This window comes from Neolamprologus multifasciatus, chromosome 6, assembly GCF_963576455.1.
Source record: "Neolamprologus multifasciatus chromosome 6, fNeoMul1.2, whole genome shotgun sequence".
In the NCBI taxonomy this organism is placed as follows: Eukaryota; Metazoa; Chordata; class Actinopteri; order Cichliformes; family Cichlidae; genus Neolamprologus; species Neolamprologus multifasciatus.
This window is the reverse complement of record NC_140444.1, coordinates 8,435,227-8,456,518: the sequence shown is the minus strand read 5'-3', so window position 1 is coordinate 8,456,518 and position 21,292 is coordinate 8,435,227. Positions and strand designations below refer to the sequence as shown.

The following is a 21,292-nucleotide window of genomic DNA, read 5'->3' as shown; positions in this document are numbered from 1 at the left end:
CGTTTTTAAAGATTAACCAATCATATGATTTAGCAGACCTGTAGGCCGGGAAGGCGGAGCCTCAAGCACAGTCCGTTGTTTCTGCTTTGTAAGGCGTTTATGATCTTTCATACACTGCATTTATAATAAAATAAGTTATTGTATAGCCCTCACATTTAGATTTAGATTTTCTTTTTTTGTTTGTTTGTTTGTTTTTGTTTCAGTATTACTACACCGACTGTCTGACAGGGAAAGTGAAATGGAATTGAAGCACTTTTTTCTTAATACATGATAAAGCATAAAATGTTCTTGAGCTTTCATTCAATCATCATTTATGTATGGAAAACATACACTGGTAGTGGCTCCACTGATGCTTTGTGTTAAAACAACAACAACAACAACAACAACAACTGTATTTCAGAAATGGCTGATCTACTGTGATTTCTCCAAACAACTATCTCTAGGGTTTACAGAGTGCCTATACTACTTTAAACTAATAGGAAATAACTCAGATTACCACTTGTTCCAACCAATGTATGCAGAAGAGCCTTCTCTGAATGTACAGCATGTCCAGCCTTGAAGCAGACAGGCTACAACAATATAAAATCACAGTGAGTGCCTCACTTGTCAGCTTACAACGGGTAACTGAGGCTACTACTCACACAGGCTGATCATAACTGGACATCAGTTTGGAAAAAAGTTCTGATGAGTCTCATTTTCTGCATTCAGACATTCAGATAGTAGGGTCAGAATTTGCCACGAACAGCATGAAAGCATGGCTCCATCCTGCATTGTATCAATGGTTCACACTGCTGGTGGTGTAATGGTGTGGAAGATATTTTGCTGCCACATTTTGGTCCCCTTAGTACCAGTTTGGCATTGATAAAACACCACAGCCTACCTTCAATATCGCTGATTTATGCTATGATTTCAGTATGGATCAAAATCTCTATACCCTGTTGAATCTATGTCATTATAAATTAAGGCAGTTCTGAATGCAAAAGGTGTCCAACGTGCTACTAATAAGTTGTACCTATTAAAGTGGCCATGCGTGTGTATTAATTAAGTTAGAAATAAAAGGAAAATAATCCAAAATGGTCATTCTGGTAGTGATACTATTCGTATTACAGTACTTGGAAAAATATAAATGTACCTTTCATGTAAAATGAAAGCTTTAGTGCAATAATTTGGACAGTTTAGGTTATATTTTAATTTTTAGTGAGTGCAAACCAAAGTACATCATATACAGTATGCCAATGCTGATAACTACACATTAGAAGACAAAAATGCTTTACAACACAAACAAAAGTTCCAGTTTTTATAATACCAAGTGGTCTTAATTTATTGTGGCTTATTTTCAATAATTACACATGTAAACGAATAAAAACAAAGTGGTAAGAAGCTTCCCTCATTCTATAATAAAAGGTAGGAAGCAGCTGTCCGAAGAACATGGCTCACTTTGATTTAAAGGCAATTTTGATCCTGAGTAAAGATATGTGTACAAAAAAAAGAAAAACTAAGAAATCCTATGTAGAAAAAATTGCGATACCTGCTCCACTTATCTCTGGAGTATTTCCATGCATTAAAGTACGAAGGTAAGGTAAACTGAATTGGTCAAACTACAGGTTTGTAGGTTAACACGCTACAACAGCTCCAATAAAAACAAGTCCAAAGGAGATCATCTCAGTGCTTCTCTTCCATCAGAGCAGGGTTTATACTCATCAGGTCATCTCATCAGAAGTAACAAGGCACTGGAGGAAGACAAAATAAGTATGATGTTAAATACAACACATTTATTTTGGCTCTCATCAGAACACTCAAGAGTTTATCCTTACATGAGAGTAACTATTCTTCAGCCTTATCCGTTTCTTTGTTGTCCTTGGGAGAGCACGTCTTCTTACTGTCTAAAACATCAGTCTTCACCTGCCCCAGAGATCGCAGTAGACACATGGTGTCAAACCCCTCATCATCAGCCTCTTGCAACAACTCAAGCACCTGTGGAAGAGACATTTTTCTAATTTTCCAAAGAAGAAAGGAACAACACAAACAAGTGCCCATGCTTTGCCCACAGTTTTAGTGTTGAGACGCACCTGCAGACACTTAAAGGACTTAAGTGCGCTCAGGTTCTCATGCAGAAACAGCAGATAGATACTGAGGTCATTGTAGACGGGGGTGACCAGACCCAGAGCACCAAATCCTGGCAGCATCTCATAAGGCCGAAGGAAGCTGGAGCTTTGACGTGCTGGCCCGAGAGCAGCATACACCACTAATGGAGCAAGAATCACATACACTCCCAGGTTGATATAGCTGAGAAGCCTGAAAACACCAACTGCAACAAGCTTACACTGAACAGGAGACGGCACCATGCTGTCGTTCTTCAGCACTCCTGTCCGCAGGTCACACGGAAACTCATCCGTGAGAGAAGCTAGCAGGATGTAATAGCCAAGGTAGATACATGCAAGCAGGAGGATCAGCAGAGTCAGTCCCCGACATGCCAGGTACGTGACCACAAGTCTGTGAGAGAAGCGCTTGGTCTTTAAATACTGCTCCACTAAGGGGTATTTAAAGCAGCCTTCAGTCAGGTCCAAAGCACTGCAGCAGGAAAGAGGTAAATGAACAATTAGCATGAGATAAAATGACTTCAGTTTCAAAGCACTTTGTGGAAAATAGTTTTTAAACTACATTTTGGGTTTTTTAATGATCACTAATAGGGATGCACCGATACCGATACTGGTATCGGGTATCTGGGCCGATACTGTAAAATGTGTGTGTACTCATACTCATAAAAGTTAACCGATACCATGAACCGATACCAACTTATTTCATTAATCAGAGGGTGGCTTGTCATTTCTGTTGTAGTTTTTTAGATTGGCCACTAGGGGGACATCCCGAGCTAAACAGGCACAGGGTTAGGCGAGTGAGACTGGCGGCTCCAGATAAAAAAGAGAAACTGGAGGCTGCTGTAGCTAGGCTAAACAAAATGTCAGCAGTGTGGACCGGAACAGCCAACTTTAACTCAGGTTTTGGAAAAGCGATGAAAAATGTCAAGAGAAAATCCACGGGCAGTTAAAATAACAGAGGCTCTGACTCATTTTATTACTCTGGATGACCAGTCAATGCCGGTCGTGGAAAACATAGGATTGCACCGTCTTCTCAGCATACTCGAGCTGGGATATGAAATCTCCAGCCGCCCGTACATCAGGGAGATAATGGTGCCAAAACTTTCTGAAGAGGTAAAGACAAGCAGTGTGTGCGCAATGTCAGTCCTTGGTTTAACAGCGCAGTGGACTGATGAGGAGTTTGTTCGTCAATGCCAAATACTTTCATTATTTTGTTTGTTTGTTTACAATATGGACACTCTGCAATAATTCAAAAGTTTATTTTATTCTCAAACCTAATTTGTATTTATTTTATTCCAAACAGAAGTGTTTATTTATTATTCTGAAAGCTCAAGACAGTGCCAATAGTTCAGTGATATTTTGTAAAATTACAATGTGGAGACTCTGCAATAATTTAACAGAAGAGCTTATTTTTCACTTGAAATTTTTTTGTGGTCATTTTTATTAAGATTTTATTTTTTATCGGCAGAGAATAAAATAAAACCTGTCTTCCAATTAATTGTATTTGTGTGTGTGTGTGTGTGTGGTAGAAGTATCGGTTTTTGTACTCTGTATCGGCAAGTACTCAGATCCAAGTATCGGTATCGTATCGGTTTGAAAAAATTGGTATCGTTGCATCCCTAATCACTAATATTCAAAAAATGCCAGGAGTGAAGGACAAGCATTTCTCCCTGCCAGCTTTGCTTCTTTAACATTACCACAAGATGGCACCAAAGATGCCATCACTCTTCAGCAGATACAAAATGAAAAGAATTCAGATGTCCTGTGTACTGCCTACCTTTCACCAAATAGCAGGAAGACCCAGTTAGCAACAATAAAATAAATGAAGCATTTAGCAGCTTTAAACTGATGACTAAACGTTCTCTACATGAATACAAATACAGTACATTTCTCTTATATTTTTACTTGTGCACATCTGAGATTCTTTTCAACCTTTAGATTCGGATTTATTTATTATTTATATTGTAAAGCCCGATGGCGAGTAAATGCACCGGAATTTCGTTCTGGTGTGCACTAACAGTTGTATGTTCTGAATAACAATAACGTGGCTATTCTATTCTTTTCTATTCTAAATGCCGTCTCTATAAACTGGCTGCATGTGTAAATTAATGGCCTCATATGTGTAGTTTGTTGTCAAAGTTCAAGCTAGCTCATACTATAATAAAAAAGTGGTAGACCAACATTTTAAATAAATACCTTCAGAAGACTTTGAAAAAAGGAGTCTCCCAGTCTAATCACCTGCCAAAATCTACAAGAGTAAAGCAGTGAGTACATTGACTGTAGGTGATAACAAGGTGTTTACCTCTGTGTGCCTTCGGGTGCATCCTTGCTATCTAAAGAGGCTAAGTTCTTGGCTAGTCTGATGGCACGATTATAAAAGCGGTCTAGCTCCTCCATGATAAAGCTGAGATCAGAGGAGAGGTGCGGAGCTGCTGTGAAGCGCCAGAACAAGGCGGGGATGTACATGAGGATGGCCAGTGACAGCAGGATGTATGGGAAGAACTGTGGGAGTCACAGAAAGGAAGAAAAATGTATTAGTAGCTTTATTTTGGCTAATATTACTTTATAATGTTTATTCTTTTAATATTATAAAGTAAATAATGTCTTTGCCGGTAGATGTTTTAGGAAGCACTCGTTTGGCAAAACTTGATTATTATGTTTAATTTGATCATCACCAGATTATGATGTGGGTATATACAAGGTTGTAGTTCGTTTCAGTGTCTACTAAGTAGTTGTTTAAATAAATTTGTAATGTGCCTAGCATCTGTTGAGAATATGAGACTTATTTCATTATGGTTAATGTAATATCTAATTTAGCTATTCAAAGACCTACAAAATGAAAATTAATGGGACCGTTTTACAAATGAAGAGGTAATTAATTAACAGAAGTATTAATCTGCCAATAAATTATTTCATTAACAACTGATAAAAAAACAAGTGATAAAAAATAGCATTTCATTAAATTAAACATACTGACATATAATCAGCAATGCACTAGTTATAAATTCGATTAGTATAATTAGATTTCAGCATAGTATTATGTTTATTGTGCAGGTATAAATGAGCCTACTATATGTGTAAAAGATTTATTGCACAGGTGTGCATATGTTTCAATACAAATTCCTGCACTTTAACATAACATTGCACCTTTTTTATAAACGTGTCCAGTGCATTTACTGTGTGTTTGGTTATATTGTGTGTACCTTGTGTAGCCACAGTGGCGAGCTGTCTGCTTGCTGCTGCACTGCTGCCCAACAAAAAGAGTCCACGTATCCAGCCTGTCTCCAGGAGAAGTTAGTGGGAGGGAAGCAGCTGATCTGGGTGCCTGAGGACCCAGAGGAAAACAAAGAATCAGTGCTAATGGGCGGCTTGTTTTTTCAGAAAAATAAATGCAGCCTTCTTTTTTCTGCACTCATGGTCCAGTTGCTTTGAATTGCATATTTTGAGCCAATAATTATGCCATCCCCTGTTGTGGCAGGGATTCAAAGTATGCACAATTAAGAAAAAAATGCCCCTCATACTCAATGGACCGGAACATCTTCCATGTGTTTTCTGTTCATTAGATACAACCACACCAACTATCAGTTATTTGACCTCCAGCATCAGAGCAATGACCTTTTAATGTTTAGCAAAAGTGCAAATTTTGAAATTTTGTAAATAAAACAAAATAAAACGTAAGATGACAGTCTTCATTTTGGTGTCCTGACTTCTTTTAAATACAGTCTGTGATCCTGTTGCCATGCATTAACTCTTGTGTTGTTTGGGTTTTACCTCTCCCATCTTTTCACGCACTTGTTTGGTATTTTATTATTTATGTAACTAACCTTTGGAACTAAGAAACTGGAACTAAGAAGCAAATTCCTTGCTTTTCTGCACTTTTCATACTTAGCCAAGCCACCCAAATTCCCACACGGGACCCTGTGGCATGATGTTTGACACCCATCCTATGGCATCCCATTTCTGCTTAAAAATAAGCCAATTCGCAACTCAGTGTTTCTATAGCTCAGAAGACTTTCCTTCCTGCAGCTATTTGTTTGTGACTGCCACACTGTTTTTAATTGGGAACATTAATAATAGATTTTGAACCACTTTGCATTTCAACCTCAGAAGCACAACAGTAGTTCCCACAAGGCTTGCAGAGTAATGATCCATCAGATCTGATTATCTTAGCTTTCTTGCAGGACTGGACATACTAACTATACATAGAGACTATGAGCATTGTGACCTAATGGGATTATGTAGATTTGTGAAACTGCTGATGGAGCTAGATTTCTGTTTACACTCCAGAGGGAGGTATGCAGATCAAACTTGTGCCATATGTGTTTGTGTCTTTTCTCGCACTCATTGCATTCAGAAACAAGCTCATCCATGAAAAGAACACGTGTTTCAGCATGCCACTGTTTTCACCATCATCATCATCAGCACCAGCAGCCGCAGAGGCAGCAGGATGCTTGCCTCACTGTCTGGGAGTGAAAGGAGCAGACGGGTGGAGACTCAAACCACACCTTCTTCCACACCTCTGTCCTTCTGCATTGTAAAACACTCATCTTCACCCTACACTCTGTCAGTTTGATTTTATTTGAGAAACAATAAGTTTACCACATAATGAAACTGTCTCTTCACACATTTAACTCACCCACTGAGACCTCCTGAGCAAAGGCGAGCGAGATGAGGAACAAAGGCAGTCCCACCGCCAGAAACGTGACTATTTTGTCCACAGCCAACTCGAAACGGATGCCTTTGTACTTGGTCTCCGTCGGGTCCTTTAACAAAAAGTCGGAAAAGACGTACTCGGTGGCTACGTGTGCGATCGCCATGTCAGACGGGAACAAAAAGTCGGTGCCGTCTAATTGATGGGAGAGTCCGTTTCTTTTCAATTAAGCAAACAGCTTCTGGTGTTTCAACGATGTTGAGTCGCTCTCACGGTGGATAATGTATGTATGAAAGGACAAAAATAACGGACCCACGTCCGTTCACAACGGGGCTGATGGTTGAACCTGTTTCCCTGCCTACCCCAGACATCAACGGGAGGGGGGGGGGGGGGTCTCCCAGCCACTAGGGAGCGCTATTGTTCCGTTATACTCTCGCTCAAAGCTTCTTTTTTAAAAAACGAACAAACAAAACAACTTTGGGGGGCAAAGGTGGGGCTTCTATAAGGGCATTCACTCCACGTCACACCGTATCTATGCCAACTAAGAATAATTAATTAAATTAACACCCACATCACCGTACTCTGGAAGAAAGCTGGAAAGAATTCTGGCAGGAACAGAGACAACATGCAAACTCCGCAGAAAGGCCCACGATAGTCAGGCTGAGGGTTTCCATGAGAAGATAAGTAAGACTATCAATAACAATGTTATTAAGATACTTCCTACCAAATGAAAACAACCATTAATTCAACAGTGCTTCCTTTCAGAATGTAATACAACCATTAGAACACTGCATTGCTATGTTTTCATAAAGACATAATGCTCCACCAACAAAAAACATTGCTTAATATTTTGCATGTTTAATCTATAAAAGCAATAATAAATGATAAGCAATAATAACATAAAAAGCATACTGATGGTATATGGTCTGAGTATGTATCCTTGGATGTTGTGACTATATGTCGTTGTGTGTGTGTGTGTAACACAAAATATTACCATAGTCTTAGTGGGCATGTGCTGGAATAAGAGCATGTGAAATTTATGACACACTGTGTTGTGACGTGTTGTAGAACAGTAAGTAGAAAAGTAAGCATTTATAGAAGTAACATTTAATGATTACTTGTCTAGCTCAATAACAGTCAGTGTGTTAGAGTCTATGACCGTGCAATGGTTGGTCCGGGGTAACTGAATCTTTCAAGCTCAATTATATTTTTGCACAGTGTTATATTTTGGAGTAAAGGCATGCCATGGAAGTAAAACTTATTTCCAGCATTAATTTTGATATACGTTGACTAAACAAAATCACAAAGCTGCACGTGCTTACATAATACATAAACATATGTAGGATGTAAATAATGAGACTGAAAAATGGTATATTGCACGGTAGGACTGAGTCGTTATATTTGTTTGAGCAGTGTAACATGTATATATATGAGGGCTGTAAACATGTGGAAGGGAACAATAGTATGATGTACTTTGGATTATATTGTTTGTTTGTTTTTGTTTTTGACAGATTATGAAATTTACATAAGTAAATGATTAACAATAAATTCCAGAAAGCAATGAGAATATTGCACATCGGATTTTGAATGTGAGGAAAAAGATTTTAAATTAAATTCTAGATTTAAAAGGGAGTCAATGAAGAAGAGTTAGAAGAGTTCATCTGCAGGTAATAGCCTACATAACTATGAGAAACGTTCTCTTATCCATTTTTATATTATCATAGAAATTTCCACTTCCAATTTTAGCCTAAAAATACTGTAAAACTAATATAATATCCTGTAACAGTAAGAGTCTACTTCCAAAACTTCTCTACAATACACTTTGTGCAGTAAAGAATAAAACCCAAATATGTATGTATGAGATATTAGCCTTAAAGATATAAATCTCAACAAACACCAAAGCATAAAAACAAAACAAAAAAACAGAGGTAAGAATCATATCTTTAAAATATTCACTTACGACATAAATTGATTATAACAATAATATATAAATTTGTAAAAGTTTAATATTTTCCAGCAGCTTAACTTCTTTATGTCAGCATCTTATTTTACTATGAAACTGTGCAGAGGAGCTTCATTGTACGTACAGTAAGCCAAAGACCAGTTACTGCCCATCTCTGTTCATCACACTGCAGTGGTATCCAAGGTACCCCCAGGCTTTGCATTCTTGGATGCCGAGTTGGTAGAATCTGAAGAAATAAGTCAAATTTGAATATCTTCCCAAGGAAGAGATGGTCTTTAACCTGTTCACATCAAACCTCAACTTGTGTTACATTCAGTGATTTGTGTCCCCTGCCAAAATGACAGAGGACTGTCAGGAAGAGGCCTAAGCCTCCATCATTGGTCCTCACAAGTCATGAACATGTAGACTACATTTCCATCAAGGCAGTACTATCTAAAAAGAAAGAAAAGACCAGAAGAAGCAAAGGCGCAAAGAAGGACGACCTGCCCTGCAAAGCATGTAAAGCAGTCTATGGAGACAAAAGTGACCCAAAGGTCACTGAGGAGTGGATCAGCTGCGAACTGCAGCACCTGGTTCCATGAGACTTGTGGAGAAGAAAATGGCATCTGTGCTGATGATGGATTCTTCTGTAAAGACTGTCTTTAAGAATCTGTCTTTTTGAAAATGGAAGATACAGTTGTTATGAAAATACTCTAATAATTCATTAATTCTAGTTGTTTTTGTAATGCCAGTGTTGTTATTCATGAATTATTAAATGAACACTTGAATGTGTTATGTTTGTGAAAATGAGTTCCATTTAAGCTGATTGATTTGTTATTGAATTGTTTTACAAGAAATGACTGGTTTCTCTTGCAATTTAAATGGCTCATTTTAGCTGATGAGTGGCTCATCAGGCCCACTTTACCTGAACACTGCACATCTCAAAAATGTGCAACAGCTCCAGGTGTTTCAAAAGCTATAGGGCCTGAGTAATTGTAATTTATTAAATTAATTCAACAATTCAACATGTTTTATCAAAAACAATCCATATTAATAACAAATCACTCACTCAGTGGTTTTTTTTGCAGGTTATTAAAAGATTTGACAAAAAGTGTCCAAATTTAACTGATTTCATCCTAAGTCACTTGGATCATTTCTTTTGTGTGTTTTTTTTTTTTTTGGCGGGAGGGGCAGATAAGGGGTCACCCAGCAGAAACAACAGAAGCCAGGGAGGGTTGCAGTGACGTGTCCGCCGGCAGCTTCATAACTGGATGTTTTAAGTCTTACTTGAAAAACTTACAGTTTATATTTTGAACTGAATATTTCACCTGTCATATCCCCTGATGGGAAATGTGCCGTTCTTACTTTGCAGACTCTGAATTAAACATTAAAAATATTTTAATTGAGGAGGAAACATTTTCACTGGGAGTGGAAACAGCATATTAATATGTGATGATCCTGAAGGCTGCTCCAGAGATGATCAAATTATGTTTTAAATATTTGTTCAATTGTCTTCCAAACCCCATTAGCCTATTGTAAGTTTTGAGTGTCTACTAAAATAATAATAAAAGCATTCTAACATGAGACCTGTTTGTTACCATCGTGCCTGTACACTATTTTTATTAAGAGAGATCGAGCTTGTGTTTGTCATGTAGTGATTTTGCTTAACTGCTTATTAGACATTATGAAACAAATCATATGTAAAAGTGAATTTTGCCAAAGTGCTTAAAATACTTTTTTTAAATTATCTTTCTATACTATCTGAAATCTACAACATCATGTTTACTTTTTTATACCATGTCTAATTTCCATTGCAAATATTAATCGCAGTTAAATTAAGAGGAGATGGCAGTAAAAACTGGCGCTGAGATGATCAAGGACGTTCTCGGAAAATCCAGATTCCCGCGTGAACATACGAAGTACGGACTAGCAAGAACGCGAGTACGGACTTGCGTACTTGAGTATTGAGAAACGGCCAGATTCAGACAATAGGAACACATTTTACGACAGCAGTAATTGCTTTCCGGCAGAAGTAGGTTACAAAAAGGTGCGCGTTTCTAGGGAGATAGATAGGGAATGGTCCTTTGAGGAAGATGTAGAAGACGCGAGCTTCTCAGGTAAATAATCAGCTTGTTTGGCGTTACCGAACAGTATCAATTCTCTCGTAAGGATCTCGAAGGATAGCTTGTGGGAGCAACTATGTGCAGGTGCGCTTAAACAAGCTAAACATTAATACCCAGTTGTTAGCTTAAATAGCTAAAGACAAGCCATTAAGTTTCTATTTTAATGGCTAGATTTAGGTAGTGAGACTAGTTGGCTTAGCAGGCCAGTTCCGACGTAGCCAGTGAGTAAATTAAATGAAAGTAACGTTAGCTAGCTCGAGCTAAGTTATCATCTTATCGGTTAGTTTACATACTGCTTCGCTTCTGATATTAGCCTAAGAGGAACTGTTAAAAACGTCGAATTTGTAAAGGTTTGGGGTTGGAGATGACCCTTTTATTTATCTGTAATGTTTTGAAGCTGTACTGTCGGGCTCACGGTTAGTCACCTGCGATCTGTGTCATCATAAATGAGTTGGTACGAACTTTAACCACGGTGTCAACGTCGCATATGGGAATTATTCCGCATGACTGTAGTAAACTTTTTTAACTTTCGTTTCTTTGGGAAAGCATGAGAGAGACGAGAGATAGATGCAAGTATGGTGAAAGACTCCTGTGGTTCGTATGATGGAAGGACTGGGAAAGGAGAGATCAACATGTGGCGCTAGATCCTTCCCATGGCTCGCTCACACCGAAACAGAGGCTTCAACCCTGCTATGGAAGCTCAAGGACTGCTTCTCCGCACATGAGACAAGCTCCCCTCATCAGACAGACAAAGTATGTATTTATCAGTACAGACATATGGCGCTTAATGAAGAAACTGAACTGTTTTCTAAATGAGAGATTAAAATGAAAATATTTCAGGTATGTTATCAAACCATTAATGTAAACTTCTTCTTTTTTTTTTTCTTTTTTTTTTGTTGCTGCGCAGTGTTATTTACCCCCTTACTGAGTACTAAAAGAAATAGTTGTCACACTTAAATGTTTCAGATCTATCAAATTGTAATATTGGATAAAGATGACAGTAAATACAAAATGCAGTGTTTAAAATGAGGAGTTAATTTATTAAGTGAGGGAAAAGGTAGCTAACCTACCAGGCCCTATGTGCCACCCTTGCCAGCAAGAGCAGCAGTAAAGTGTTTGTGGATAACACTTTACTGGGAATGAGATGCATCACGGTGGGGAAATTTTGTCCCACTCTTTTGTAGCAGAATTGTTTTAATTCAACCATTGGTGGCTGTTTAAGGTCATGCCAAAAAATCTAAATTGAATTTAAATATAGGCTTTGTATTAGGGGTGGGGGGAAAAATCGATACTGTGTAGTATCGTGATATTTTGTTTGCTAATAATGTATCGATACAGGGACAGCAGAAATCAATATTTTGTTACAAAAAAAGTTTTTGTGGACTAGAACATGCTCTTTTCTGAGCAAGAATCCTGACATTCCTTCACTGTCCAAATGTGTTTAACTTTTTTTTTGGCAGCAATAAACATGACAGTTTACTTATTTTAATTTAAGACATGTTTTATTTTAATTAAGTTTAAAACGTTTTTATTTAATGTAAAATTATATTTTGTTTTAATTTACTTTCAAATTCTTCAGTTGCTGAAGGGGCTGCATAGTTTTCACAAATTGCGTAGTTTAGAATAGCTATAATTGTACCAGATGGTTGCATTCAGTTAAGTTGGACTAGACTGTAATACAAACCGTTCAGTTTGTCAACAATATAACTGAAATGAGAGAGAGACTGAGTGTGAGACTTTGTTATTAGATAAAATGAATATTGATAAAGTTTACCTTTATGTACAGAATCTGAATATCGCAAAATATTTTAAAAAATTGCAATAATATCGTATCGTGGGATGTATGGTGATTCCCACCTCTACTTTGTATAGCCCACTCCAAAACCTTTGAGCCATTTAGAGGTGGATTCACTACCGTGTTCTGGATCGTTGTCCTGTTGCATAAAACAAGTAAACTTGAACTTCAGAGCACAAACTGATTGGGGGACATTCTCATTCAGGACTTTCCATCAATTACATCTAGTCATCCATGTCCTGAAGCAGCAAAGAAGCCCTGGGCCATCACACCTTTGATATTATCTTTTTTTATAAAATGCTGATAGATTTATGTGTGCTGTAACTTTAACTGATGCAAGTGAGGCCTGCAGTTTTTTTTTTAATTTTTTATATATACATGCTGGGTCAAGACATAATTTTGGGAGGCTTGCCACTCCTGGGAAGTTTCACCACTGTTCCAAGTTTTCTCTATTTGCACTTCATGGCTTTTGTCATGGGTTACTGGCGTTCCAAACCCTTATAAATGGCTTTGTAATCCTTTACACACTTCAGTTACTTTTTCCTCATCTGTTCTTGAGTATTTTTAGAATGTGGCATAATATGTTGCTTTTTGAGATCTAGTTTCTTACTTCGCTTTGTCGGACATGCTCTATTATTCATCTGACCTGAGAATAATCGGGCATGACTCTGGCTAGTGAAACTGAATTCAGCTTTCCAAAACATGTGGTTAATCAGTTAATTTAAGAAGGGGGGACAGTTGCCTTTTCACATAGGGCCTGGTAGCATTAGATAACTTTTTTTTCTTTGAATAAAAATAATCATTTAAAAAGTTCATCTTGTATTTACTCAGCTTGTTTTTTTCCAATAATAACATTTGCTTGTTGATCTTTTTTAGATTTTTTTTTTTTAAATATTGTAATCTTTTATTTATATTTTTAATTCATATAGATACGTCTTTATTATGGCTTTGAGAAGTCACAAGAAATTTACAGAACTAATGTGAAGTGATTTTTTTTTTTTTTTTTTCTTCTTATTCAGAGCAATCACATGGACAACAGAAAGGCTGTACTGGATTTGAAAGATGTCCCTCCTCCACCACTGCACCATACTTCCTCTTCCCAGTTATCCCAGCCCTTCTCTCTGTCCTCTCTCCCATTGCCTCCTCCCTGCTTGCCGCCGCCTCCCCCTCAGCTTGCACAAGACTCCCTCCAACAACAGCCGCCACCACCTCATCAGCAACAAGAGGGGGCTAGCCCCAAAGTAAGCATTTGCGAGCACTGTGACTACAACAGCACAGATGGCTTTGGGTTGTTGGGTGGCAGAGGTGTTGTTGGTAGCGGCAGCAATGCTGCGGGAGTTGTTTCGCTTTATATGGCCCCAGGGTCTCTGGGAGCACCGATCAGTACTAGTAGGTCCGGGCCTTGTTCTGTAGCCTCATCTGTTCATCAGTATAAACATAAATTTAGCTGTGGCACTGGAGGTGAAGCTTTTGATCCTCTATTCAGTCTTGGTTGCAAACCTCAGCTGTCCTCTTCTGTTGCTACCTCTCAACCTATTTCATCACACCCCTACCTCCCCTGCTGCTCAGGGCTTCTCCACACCTACCCAGCTGTACCTCTTTCTTTCAGTCAAGCCAGCCTCTTTCCCTCTTCAGCACCGATGGCATCCTCTCTCCCCTCTGTTTCCTCTTTACCTGCTAGCTTGCATGGCTCTTGCCTGACCTCTTCTGGCTTTTACACATGTGGTGTGGACTGCAGCGCATCAGCCAGAAGATCCCAAGGAAGTATAGTCGGTGGTCACCCAAGCACCAGCACCATCACTACTACAGCCACTTCAGCACACTTCTTCTCTAATCCTATGCACCTAAATGTTGAACGCACTGTTTGTGTGAAGGGGGCACACTACTGTCAGGAGTGCTTATTTAAGGTTCGTTGATCTCTCTTCATTCAATTTGTGTGGCCTAAAGATGCAGGTATTTTTTACAAAATGTTGAGCTGAATCATGTGTATTTAAGCTTTTATCGCTTTTCATATTTCTTGCTGTTGCTTTTTTGTGTGTTTGAGCGTCTTGAATTTGTACCCTTTTGCAGCCTATGAATGGTCTGATGGCAGAGTCCGACAAGGTGCACCCAAGTGTTCCTATTCCTCAGACTGCTCCTATTCCTATTTGTAATGGCTGTGGCACCTTCTCCGATGGCAAAATGCTCATGCCATCAACCAGCCTTGGCAAGACTGGACAGAAATATGGTTAGTGGAGTCAGTAATGCAGCAGTTACAAATCGGCAACAAAACTGAACTCATTTTATTAACTATAAACTTCCAAAAAACCTGAGTGTGCTTTAAAATGATCCTTTTGCTAGGATCACCAGAGGGTACTGGTCCCGAGAACATCCCTCCGGTCGGGGTCTTTTGGGACATTGAGAACTGCAGTGTCCCCAGTGGACGCTCTGCTGGAGCTGTGGTCCAACGAATTCGCAACCGCTTCTTCCAGGGTCATCGTGAGGCAGAATTCATTTGCGTTTGTGATATTAGCAAGGAGAGTAAAGCTGTCATCCAAGAGCTCAACAACTGCCAGGTATCAGTAATATTCAAGCAATAAAAGCAGTCTGAAATTACCCTAATTATGACAATACAAATACTGAGTTCTCTTCATGCTGGTAATTGGTTCTATAACATTAAGTATAGCTTGTCCTGGAGAGGTTAAAAAAAGTTGTGCGTTCAGTATTTTTAGCTTGACTGATCAGCTTGTGATTTTTGTCTTAACACATCACACACTTTTAAAATATCCATACAGTTTGTTGAGTTTGTATTCAGTCACTGCCTAAAAGGAGGAATAATTCCGACGCTTAATAATTGTACTTTTACAGGTTACTGTTGCACATATTAATGCCACAGCCAAGAATGCTGCAGATGACAAACTTCGTCAGAGCCTACGGCGCTTTGCTGAGACGCACACTGCACCTGCAACTGTTGTACTGGTATCCTGTAAGTTCGCCTCTGATTACCTGTAATGAACTACAGCCATGTTACCACACATACATTTGTGATAACACAGGTCACCTTTTTATTAACAGCTGATGTGAATTTTGCAAGCGAGTTGAGTGACCTGCGTCATCGCCATGGTTTCCATGTAATTCTGGTTCATGGCAGCCATACTTCTTCAGCTCTACTGCAGCATGCCAACAGCCATGTGCCATTTCAGGAGATAACAGCAGATCTGCCACCACGCATGCTTGTCAAAGCGCAGGTAGGCCTCATAAATGCTTCATTAAGATTTTAAGAGTACTTTTTAAACTGTCCTTTTATTAAGGTAAGTATACACTAACAAAATTAACGAAGGACAATCTCGTTTTAATGTAAACTTGCCAAAATTTGAAGAGCGATGCAGCTGGAATGTGAATTTCACACACGATTGAGTTACTAATCTAATAGTGGGAATTGGAAATTATTAATTGTTGCTAATCTTTAATATTGTCGGCCATTCCCACTTGTTTTTCCCAAGTAAAAATAAATAAACGTTTTATTTTCTGAGTGTAAATAATACAAACCAGACAGCCGCGGTGTCTTTTCCTCCCCTCCTTCAGCCCAGTTTCAACCTCCTCTATGTGCACAACCTCCCTCTCAACTGTGACAAGAACATGCGGAACGCTGTGAAGCTCAGGCTCCGCCGGCTGTCAGACAACTGTGGCGGCAGAGTACTTGGTGTGTCCCAGGGCACAGCAGTCCTCCGCTTTGGCAGCCCTGAGGCAGCTACACGTGCCCGCAAGCGAATGGAAAATGAGGATGTGTTTGGCCACAGAATCAGCCTCTCCTTCTCCCCGCGGCCCAGAGACGATCCAAGTCCTGAGTCTGAGCTTCGTTCTCAGCCCCATCACTTGCCTCAGACTCTGGCCCGGACCTCTCAAACCCAGGATTCAATGTTCGGCCCTCCCCCATCTATAGCCTCCTTCTCTTTTCTGCCCCTGGAGACACCCAGGTCACCCAGAAGGCCACGGCGAGCAACCCGCCCCTGCCACACCCCTGGTCCGGTGGCTGAAAGGCCCTATAGCCCCAGGAGGGGTTGCAGTGGGCCTCCCGGTGGTGCTCCAGCCAAGCCCCATCAGGTCAGCAGACTCATCTGTGCCTGCTTCCCCTCAGCCTCCATTGCCATCTCTCTTTGTCTGGGCTGCTTTGTAAATCACTGTAGCTTCTCCTCCCCCCAGTGACCTTCTAATTGCTGCTTTGACTAACAGCTTGTAACTGTTAGCTCCTGCCTTTTGCCTGCAATAGCTTGTAGCATGTCATATGTGTTGCTTGCCCTTCATTAATCAACTCCTCTCCTGCTCGTCAGTCATCGTGTTAATGCATGAACGCCATATAGCTTTGTGTCTGTGGTTTTGCTCAGTATATCTGTGCTGATGTGGTTTGTGTGTTTTGTCCAGGTTCTGCTTTATGTGCTGCTATAAGCTCTTTCTTTTCTTTTCTTTTCTATTTTTCAAATTAATGAATTTATTTTTGGAGAAATTTGGACAGTGCTGATTTCTACTATGATTAAAAATGACCTCTAGTGGCCGATTTGGTTTCTTTTTCTGGTTTGTTTGTAACCAGTGTGACAAACGGGGGAAAAAGCTGACCCATAAATTAACTAGGGATGGACATTTAAGTCTCTTTGTAGTTAAACAGTAAGGAGAAATTGTAATTTAAAATTTCTCTTTAAGCACCTAAATTGAATGAAGACATTAAAGCCTAGGTTTTTTGTTGTTGTTGTTTTGTTAGTTTTTTTGTTTTATATATAAATCTTTAGAGGTTTTTATATTTGAGGCTCACAATAAAACAAAGAAACGATATGGGACTACCACAGTATTTTCAGTGTGCTGTTTGAGGGCAAGTAGCAGAAAAGTTTGAACTGTCTCAGTGTTCCTTTTATATCAGAGCAATTTACAGTGTTACACCCTTTAATGCAGTCAAATTAATTAAAAAAATAAAGAGTTCTCAGTATGGGCCCTTGGTGAGTTTAGAACATAAGCAAGCACAGTTACGTAGTTACGTTACTTAACTGACGTCTAGGGATGGGTATTGATAAGATTTTCACGATTCGATTCCATTTTCGATTCTGTTTAACAATTCGATTCTTTATTGATTCTCTTATCGATTCTTTTTAAAAAAGGAGAACACTAAGGGCGATTAGCTTAGAGCTTTGTTTTATATCTTCTCTTTGAACAAGATAGAAATTTAGGAGTAACGTGGCCTTACAAACCCAACGGTGAGATCTTAAGAGATCCACAGCCTACGGCTCTTCAATGGGGTGTCACAGGGTGCCCAGGAAAAAAAATAGTAAATGTAAAATAATAAAATAAATATTCTTCTGTAGCAATAACAAAGTATAACATAAATTATTCTGTAGCAATTACACGAGAATATCCAGTAATGTCCCTGCCTACAATTAAACACATTCACTTACCATCTGCTGTGGCAAATGGGTGCAAACCTTTGACCACAAACTTAGTCACTGCTCGGTGACATTCGTCTATCCTGGCCTGAAAGGAGACGCTACCTGTAGACTGCAGTGAGAACTGCCAGCGAGCGCCAGCCAGACTCTGCCTGTCTCTCTCATCATGGTCACCTAAACGCACAGTAATGGCAGGTTTTGTAATAAGGCAGATCGCGCTAACATAATATGCACTGTTAGTTGATTATTTACCTGCCGCATTAACGGGAGAGGACGTGCAAACGTTACCACTGCTGCTGGGTTGAGATTCACGAGTCCGGAGCAGAATTAAAAACATGACATTCATTTAAGGTCATCGCGTGTTTTGTGAGCAAATGCTTTTGCATATTCGTAGTGTTTCCTCCCTTAAATGAAATATCTACTTTTCAAGTATTGCAAGTTTCCCTGTTGTCATCCGTTCTCGTAAAGTATAACCAAACTTTTGAGCGTTTGAGCCACTTAGGCGCCGTGTTTCCTGCCAGGTAAATGACGCTCCGCAACGTGGTGACGTCATTCGGGGCGACTGGAATCGATAAGGGAATTGAAACAGTGAGAACCGGTTCTCAACAAGAACCGGGTTTCGATACCCATCCCTACTGACGTCTATGAAATTTCTGTTTGATAAACAAAAAAAATATTGTAATCTGGAGAAAAATAATAAAAAATGTCTAAAATATTTGATCATAGTCCTGGAGATTTTCTTTCTTTGGTGCCAATCTAAAACTGTTTTGTTAATTATAAATTATTATTATTATTATTATTGTTGTTGTTTTTAATATGCAGGAAATTCCCTGAAAATGAGCTCTACGGTAAAGCAGTTCTTCCTTTCTTTGGCATTTTGAATGTACATCCCTAGTTAAACAGCAGTCCATGGTCTTTTCTGACTTTCTCTGTTCTGCTTGTATTCATGTTTTGTAACCGCTTGAACTAATCGCTTGACCACCTGTTCCACACATGGACAGGATCGATACCACCATTATCTAGCAGGTCAATATCTACAACTTAACTTCTGCCTTCCCTGCTTGATCCAGGAGCTGGGCAGTTTGGAGGGGAAGGCCAGAATGAACTTTCAGCACTTGGAAAAGGGATGTGCTGCCTCGTCTTCGACCCAGAATAATGGTGAGGCTGGAGCACTGGAGCAACTAACTAAGCCTGGTCTCACTGTAGAATCCATCTACAGCCAGAGGTACACAGAGATGGCAGGAATAAATTTTCAACTGAAAATAAAATGTTTGTCATGTTTGCGTCATGTCCCTGTTGTTCATCTTTCTGTATAGCAGAGAGGACTCCAGCCCTCAAAGTGCAACTGAATCCCCTGTTGACCAAGTGGACAGGAACTCAGGGGAGTTCCAGATTAGCACACCCTCCGCCTTCAGCAAGTTGAACCTACACAGAAGCTTCAGCCCCCTCGTCTTATCTCAGGGCTCCTGGTCTTCCAGGTTACCTACTGCTGCATGCAAATTATATACCATGCATAATGATAAATGTAATTTTAATTATGTTTTTATTGCATCTCTCCATTCTCTCTAGGAGTGCATCCCCTTGCCTATCCAGCCGTTCCTCACCTCTGATTGTTGCCCCTCGTAGCCCTTGTTCTGAAGCTTCTGAGCCTTTCTCAGAGGGAGCAGAGATCCAGGTTGCCAACCTGGACTACAGAATGTCTCGCAAGGATCTGCAGCAAACTTTAAACGACACATTCTCCCGATACGGAAGGGTAAAGCGTAGTCAAACTATGCCAATATTTCATGCAATGCATATCTGTGTTCTGCTCACATCTAAGTAGTTTGTATATGTTTTACCTACCCTTTCCTCTCAAAATCACTTTGGGGTATAACTTGTTTTGTTTAGGTAAAAAGTGTGGAGCTTAGCCCCCACACTGACTACCAGCTGAAGGCCACAATTCAGATGATGTCCCTGCAGCAGGCCATTAGTGCAGTCAGCGGCCTACACCGTTACAAGATCGGAGGCAAACGCATTCAGGTGTCTCTGATCACCGGTGGCAGCAACAAATCTCTTGCCATGCTCAGGTACAGTTTCTATATAGTTTAGTTTGGAGCTTTAATATGTTGGTTACATTGTGAAATTTAAAAATGTAAATTGTTGTTTGGTCTATCGTGGTGACATTTGTGGTTGTTATTTTATAGCCCAGAGATAATCTCCATTCTTCAAGATGCTCCTGCCAGTTGCCTTCCTCTTTTCAAGTTCACTGAGATTTATGAGAAAAAGTCAGTATCTTTCTAAACTCATTGTCTAATTTTTGCATACACATTTGGTGTTTGAGTATAGCATTCAAAAAATGAGATGGCAAAAAAATGTAAAAGTATATACTCCAACTCTGCCCTGCTCTCTCCAGATATTCCCGTAAGCTCGTGGTTGGCGATCTGTATCGGCTCCCAGAGCTGGTTGCAGTGCGGGAGCAGGGAGGCTCAAGGTTTGTGTGCCTTCTGTCCAACAGCCAAATACGTCAGAGTCCACTGGGATCTTCCCAATCCCAGGAGGGCTCCTCCTCAGCAAGTGGGAGTCCTGTTGTGTTTGAGGAGTTGGAGTACCACGAGCCTGTCTGCAGACAGCACTATTCACTGCAGGACTTCAGGTATACAACAGTTCGAAACCTTTATATTGTAGCGTAAGCTGACCTTTTTCCATCATTGACTGTTGCTCTTTTTTTTGCAGTGAGGCCGACTTTGACCCTGATTCCTATAAAATCCCATTTGTTGTGATGTCTCTGAGCACACTAGCCTCAGAGGTCCACAGTCTGCTGCAGTCACATCAGGGCACACTTCCACTCCTCAGGTAAGAACTGGTTTATTACCTGTTACGTGCACGCATTTTTAATGTTAGAGTATATTTTCCGTCATTATAAAGTTATTAAAAAGTTTAATTTCCATTTAGTTTTCCAGACTGTTATGCAGCAAAATTCAGACCGCTTCAGCTTGGCAATGAGTCACTGGAAGGTGGTGTTCCTCTGGAGCACCTCGTCACCTGTGTTCCCAGTATCACAGTAGTCACAGCTCAAAATGGTTTCAAAGTCATCAAGTGGATCAACAATAAACCTCCGGTGCCAAACTCTGGTAGGTACATTTACAAATCTGGTTTTTATTGGAGTTTCATTTTAATTTTCCATAGTGCTGTTCAGACCTCTCATCTTGGGTGTGTTTTTGTTTTTTTGTTGGTTTTTTGTTTTGTTTTAAACTCTTTAACCATCTGATATGAGTTCTTGTAAAGTTATCAGACA

General features: G+C 39.7%; 2 protein-coding genes across 9 annotated transcripts in view; one reads left to right on the top strand and one right to left on the bottom strand.

The window, feature by feature from the left end:
• Positions 1-1,165: 1,165 nt before the first annotated feature.
• Positions 1,166-7,257, bottom strand: LOC146516327 (pannexin-1-like). 2 transcript variants are annotated; one of them, XM_085163081.1, is made up of 7 exons: positions 6,736-7,257; positions 5,303-5,424; positions 4,402-4,601; positions 2,324-2,571; positions 2,070-2,245; positions 1,815-1,974; positions 1,166-1,730 (listed from the first exon to the last, which is right to left on the bottom strand). In XM_085163081.1, the coding sequence occupies exons 1-6, from the start codon at positions 6,914-6,916 to the stop codon at positions 1,825-1,827; spliced, it is 1,077 nt and encodes a 358-aa protein (XP_085019207.1). In that variant the 5' UTR covers positions 6,917-7,257; the 3' UTR covers positions 1,166-1,730; positions 1,815-1,824. The 2 variants fall into 2 exon arrangements, with proteins under 2 accessions (XP_085019207.1, XP_085019206.1); XM_085163080.1 differs by having other exon boundaries at positions 2,070-2,571; positions 6,736-7,252.
• A 3,362-nt stretch (positions 7,258-10,619) lies between these two features.
• marf1 (meiosis regulator and mRNA stability factor 1) overlaps positions 10,620-21,292 on the top strand; it is a 17,647-nt gene continuing 6,974 nt past the window's right edge. The window contains exons 1-16 of one of the 7 annotated variants that reach the window (XM_085161470.1): positions 10,620-10,809; positions 11,362-11,568; positions 13,630-14,517; positions 14,681-14,837; positions 14,951-15,165; positions 15,458-15,575; positions 15,665-15,837; positions 16,175-16,693; positions 19,089-19,243; positions 19,338-19,496; positions 19,588-19,771; positions 19,906-20,084; positions 20,202-20,282; positions 20,411-20,650; positions 20,731-20,850; positions 20,950-21,128. In XM_085161470.1, coding sequence (XP_085017596.1) covers positions 11,416-11,568; positions 13,630-14,517; positions 14,681-14,837; positions 14,951-15,165; positions 15,458-15,575; positions 15,665-15,837; positions 16,175-16,693; positions 19,089-19,243; positions 19,338-19,496; positions 19,588-19,771; positions 19,906-20,084; positions 20,202-20,282; positions 20,411-20,650; positions 20,731-20,850; positions 20,950-21,128 — 3,520 coding nt within the window. In that variant the 5' untranslated portion in view covers positions 10,620-10,809; positions 11,362-11,415. Of the gene's footprint in view, positions 11,569-13,629; positions 14,518-14,680; positions 14,838-14,950; positions 15,166-15,457; positions 15,576-15,664; positions 15,838-16,174; positions 16,694-19,088; positions 19,244-19,334; positions 19,497-19,587; positions 19,772-19,905; positions 20,085-20,201; positions 20,283-20,410; positions 20,651-20,730; positions 20,851-20,949; positions 21,129-21,292 lie in introns of all 7 variants that reach the window. The other 6 variants (XM_085161467.1, XM_085161469.1, XM_085161471.1 and 3 more) reach the window with 6 other exon arrangements.

Coding starts and splice junctions, on each gene's coding strand:
- LOC146516327 (XM_085163080.1), bottom strand. CDS start 6,916: ATGGCGATCGCACACGTAGCCACCGAGTACGTCTTTTCCGACTTTTTG. Junction 5,425..6,735: donor TGCTCAGGAGGTCTCAGTGG/GTGAGTTAAATG, acceptor CTGGGTCCTCAG/GCACCCAGATCAGCTGCTTC. Junction 2,572..4,401: donor GCACCCGAAGGCACACAGAG/GTAAACACCTTG, acceptor TTCCTGCTGCAG/TGCTTTGGACCTGACTGAAG.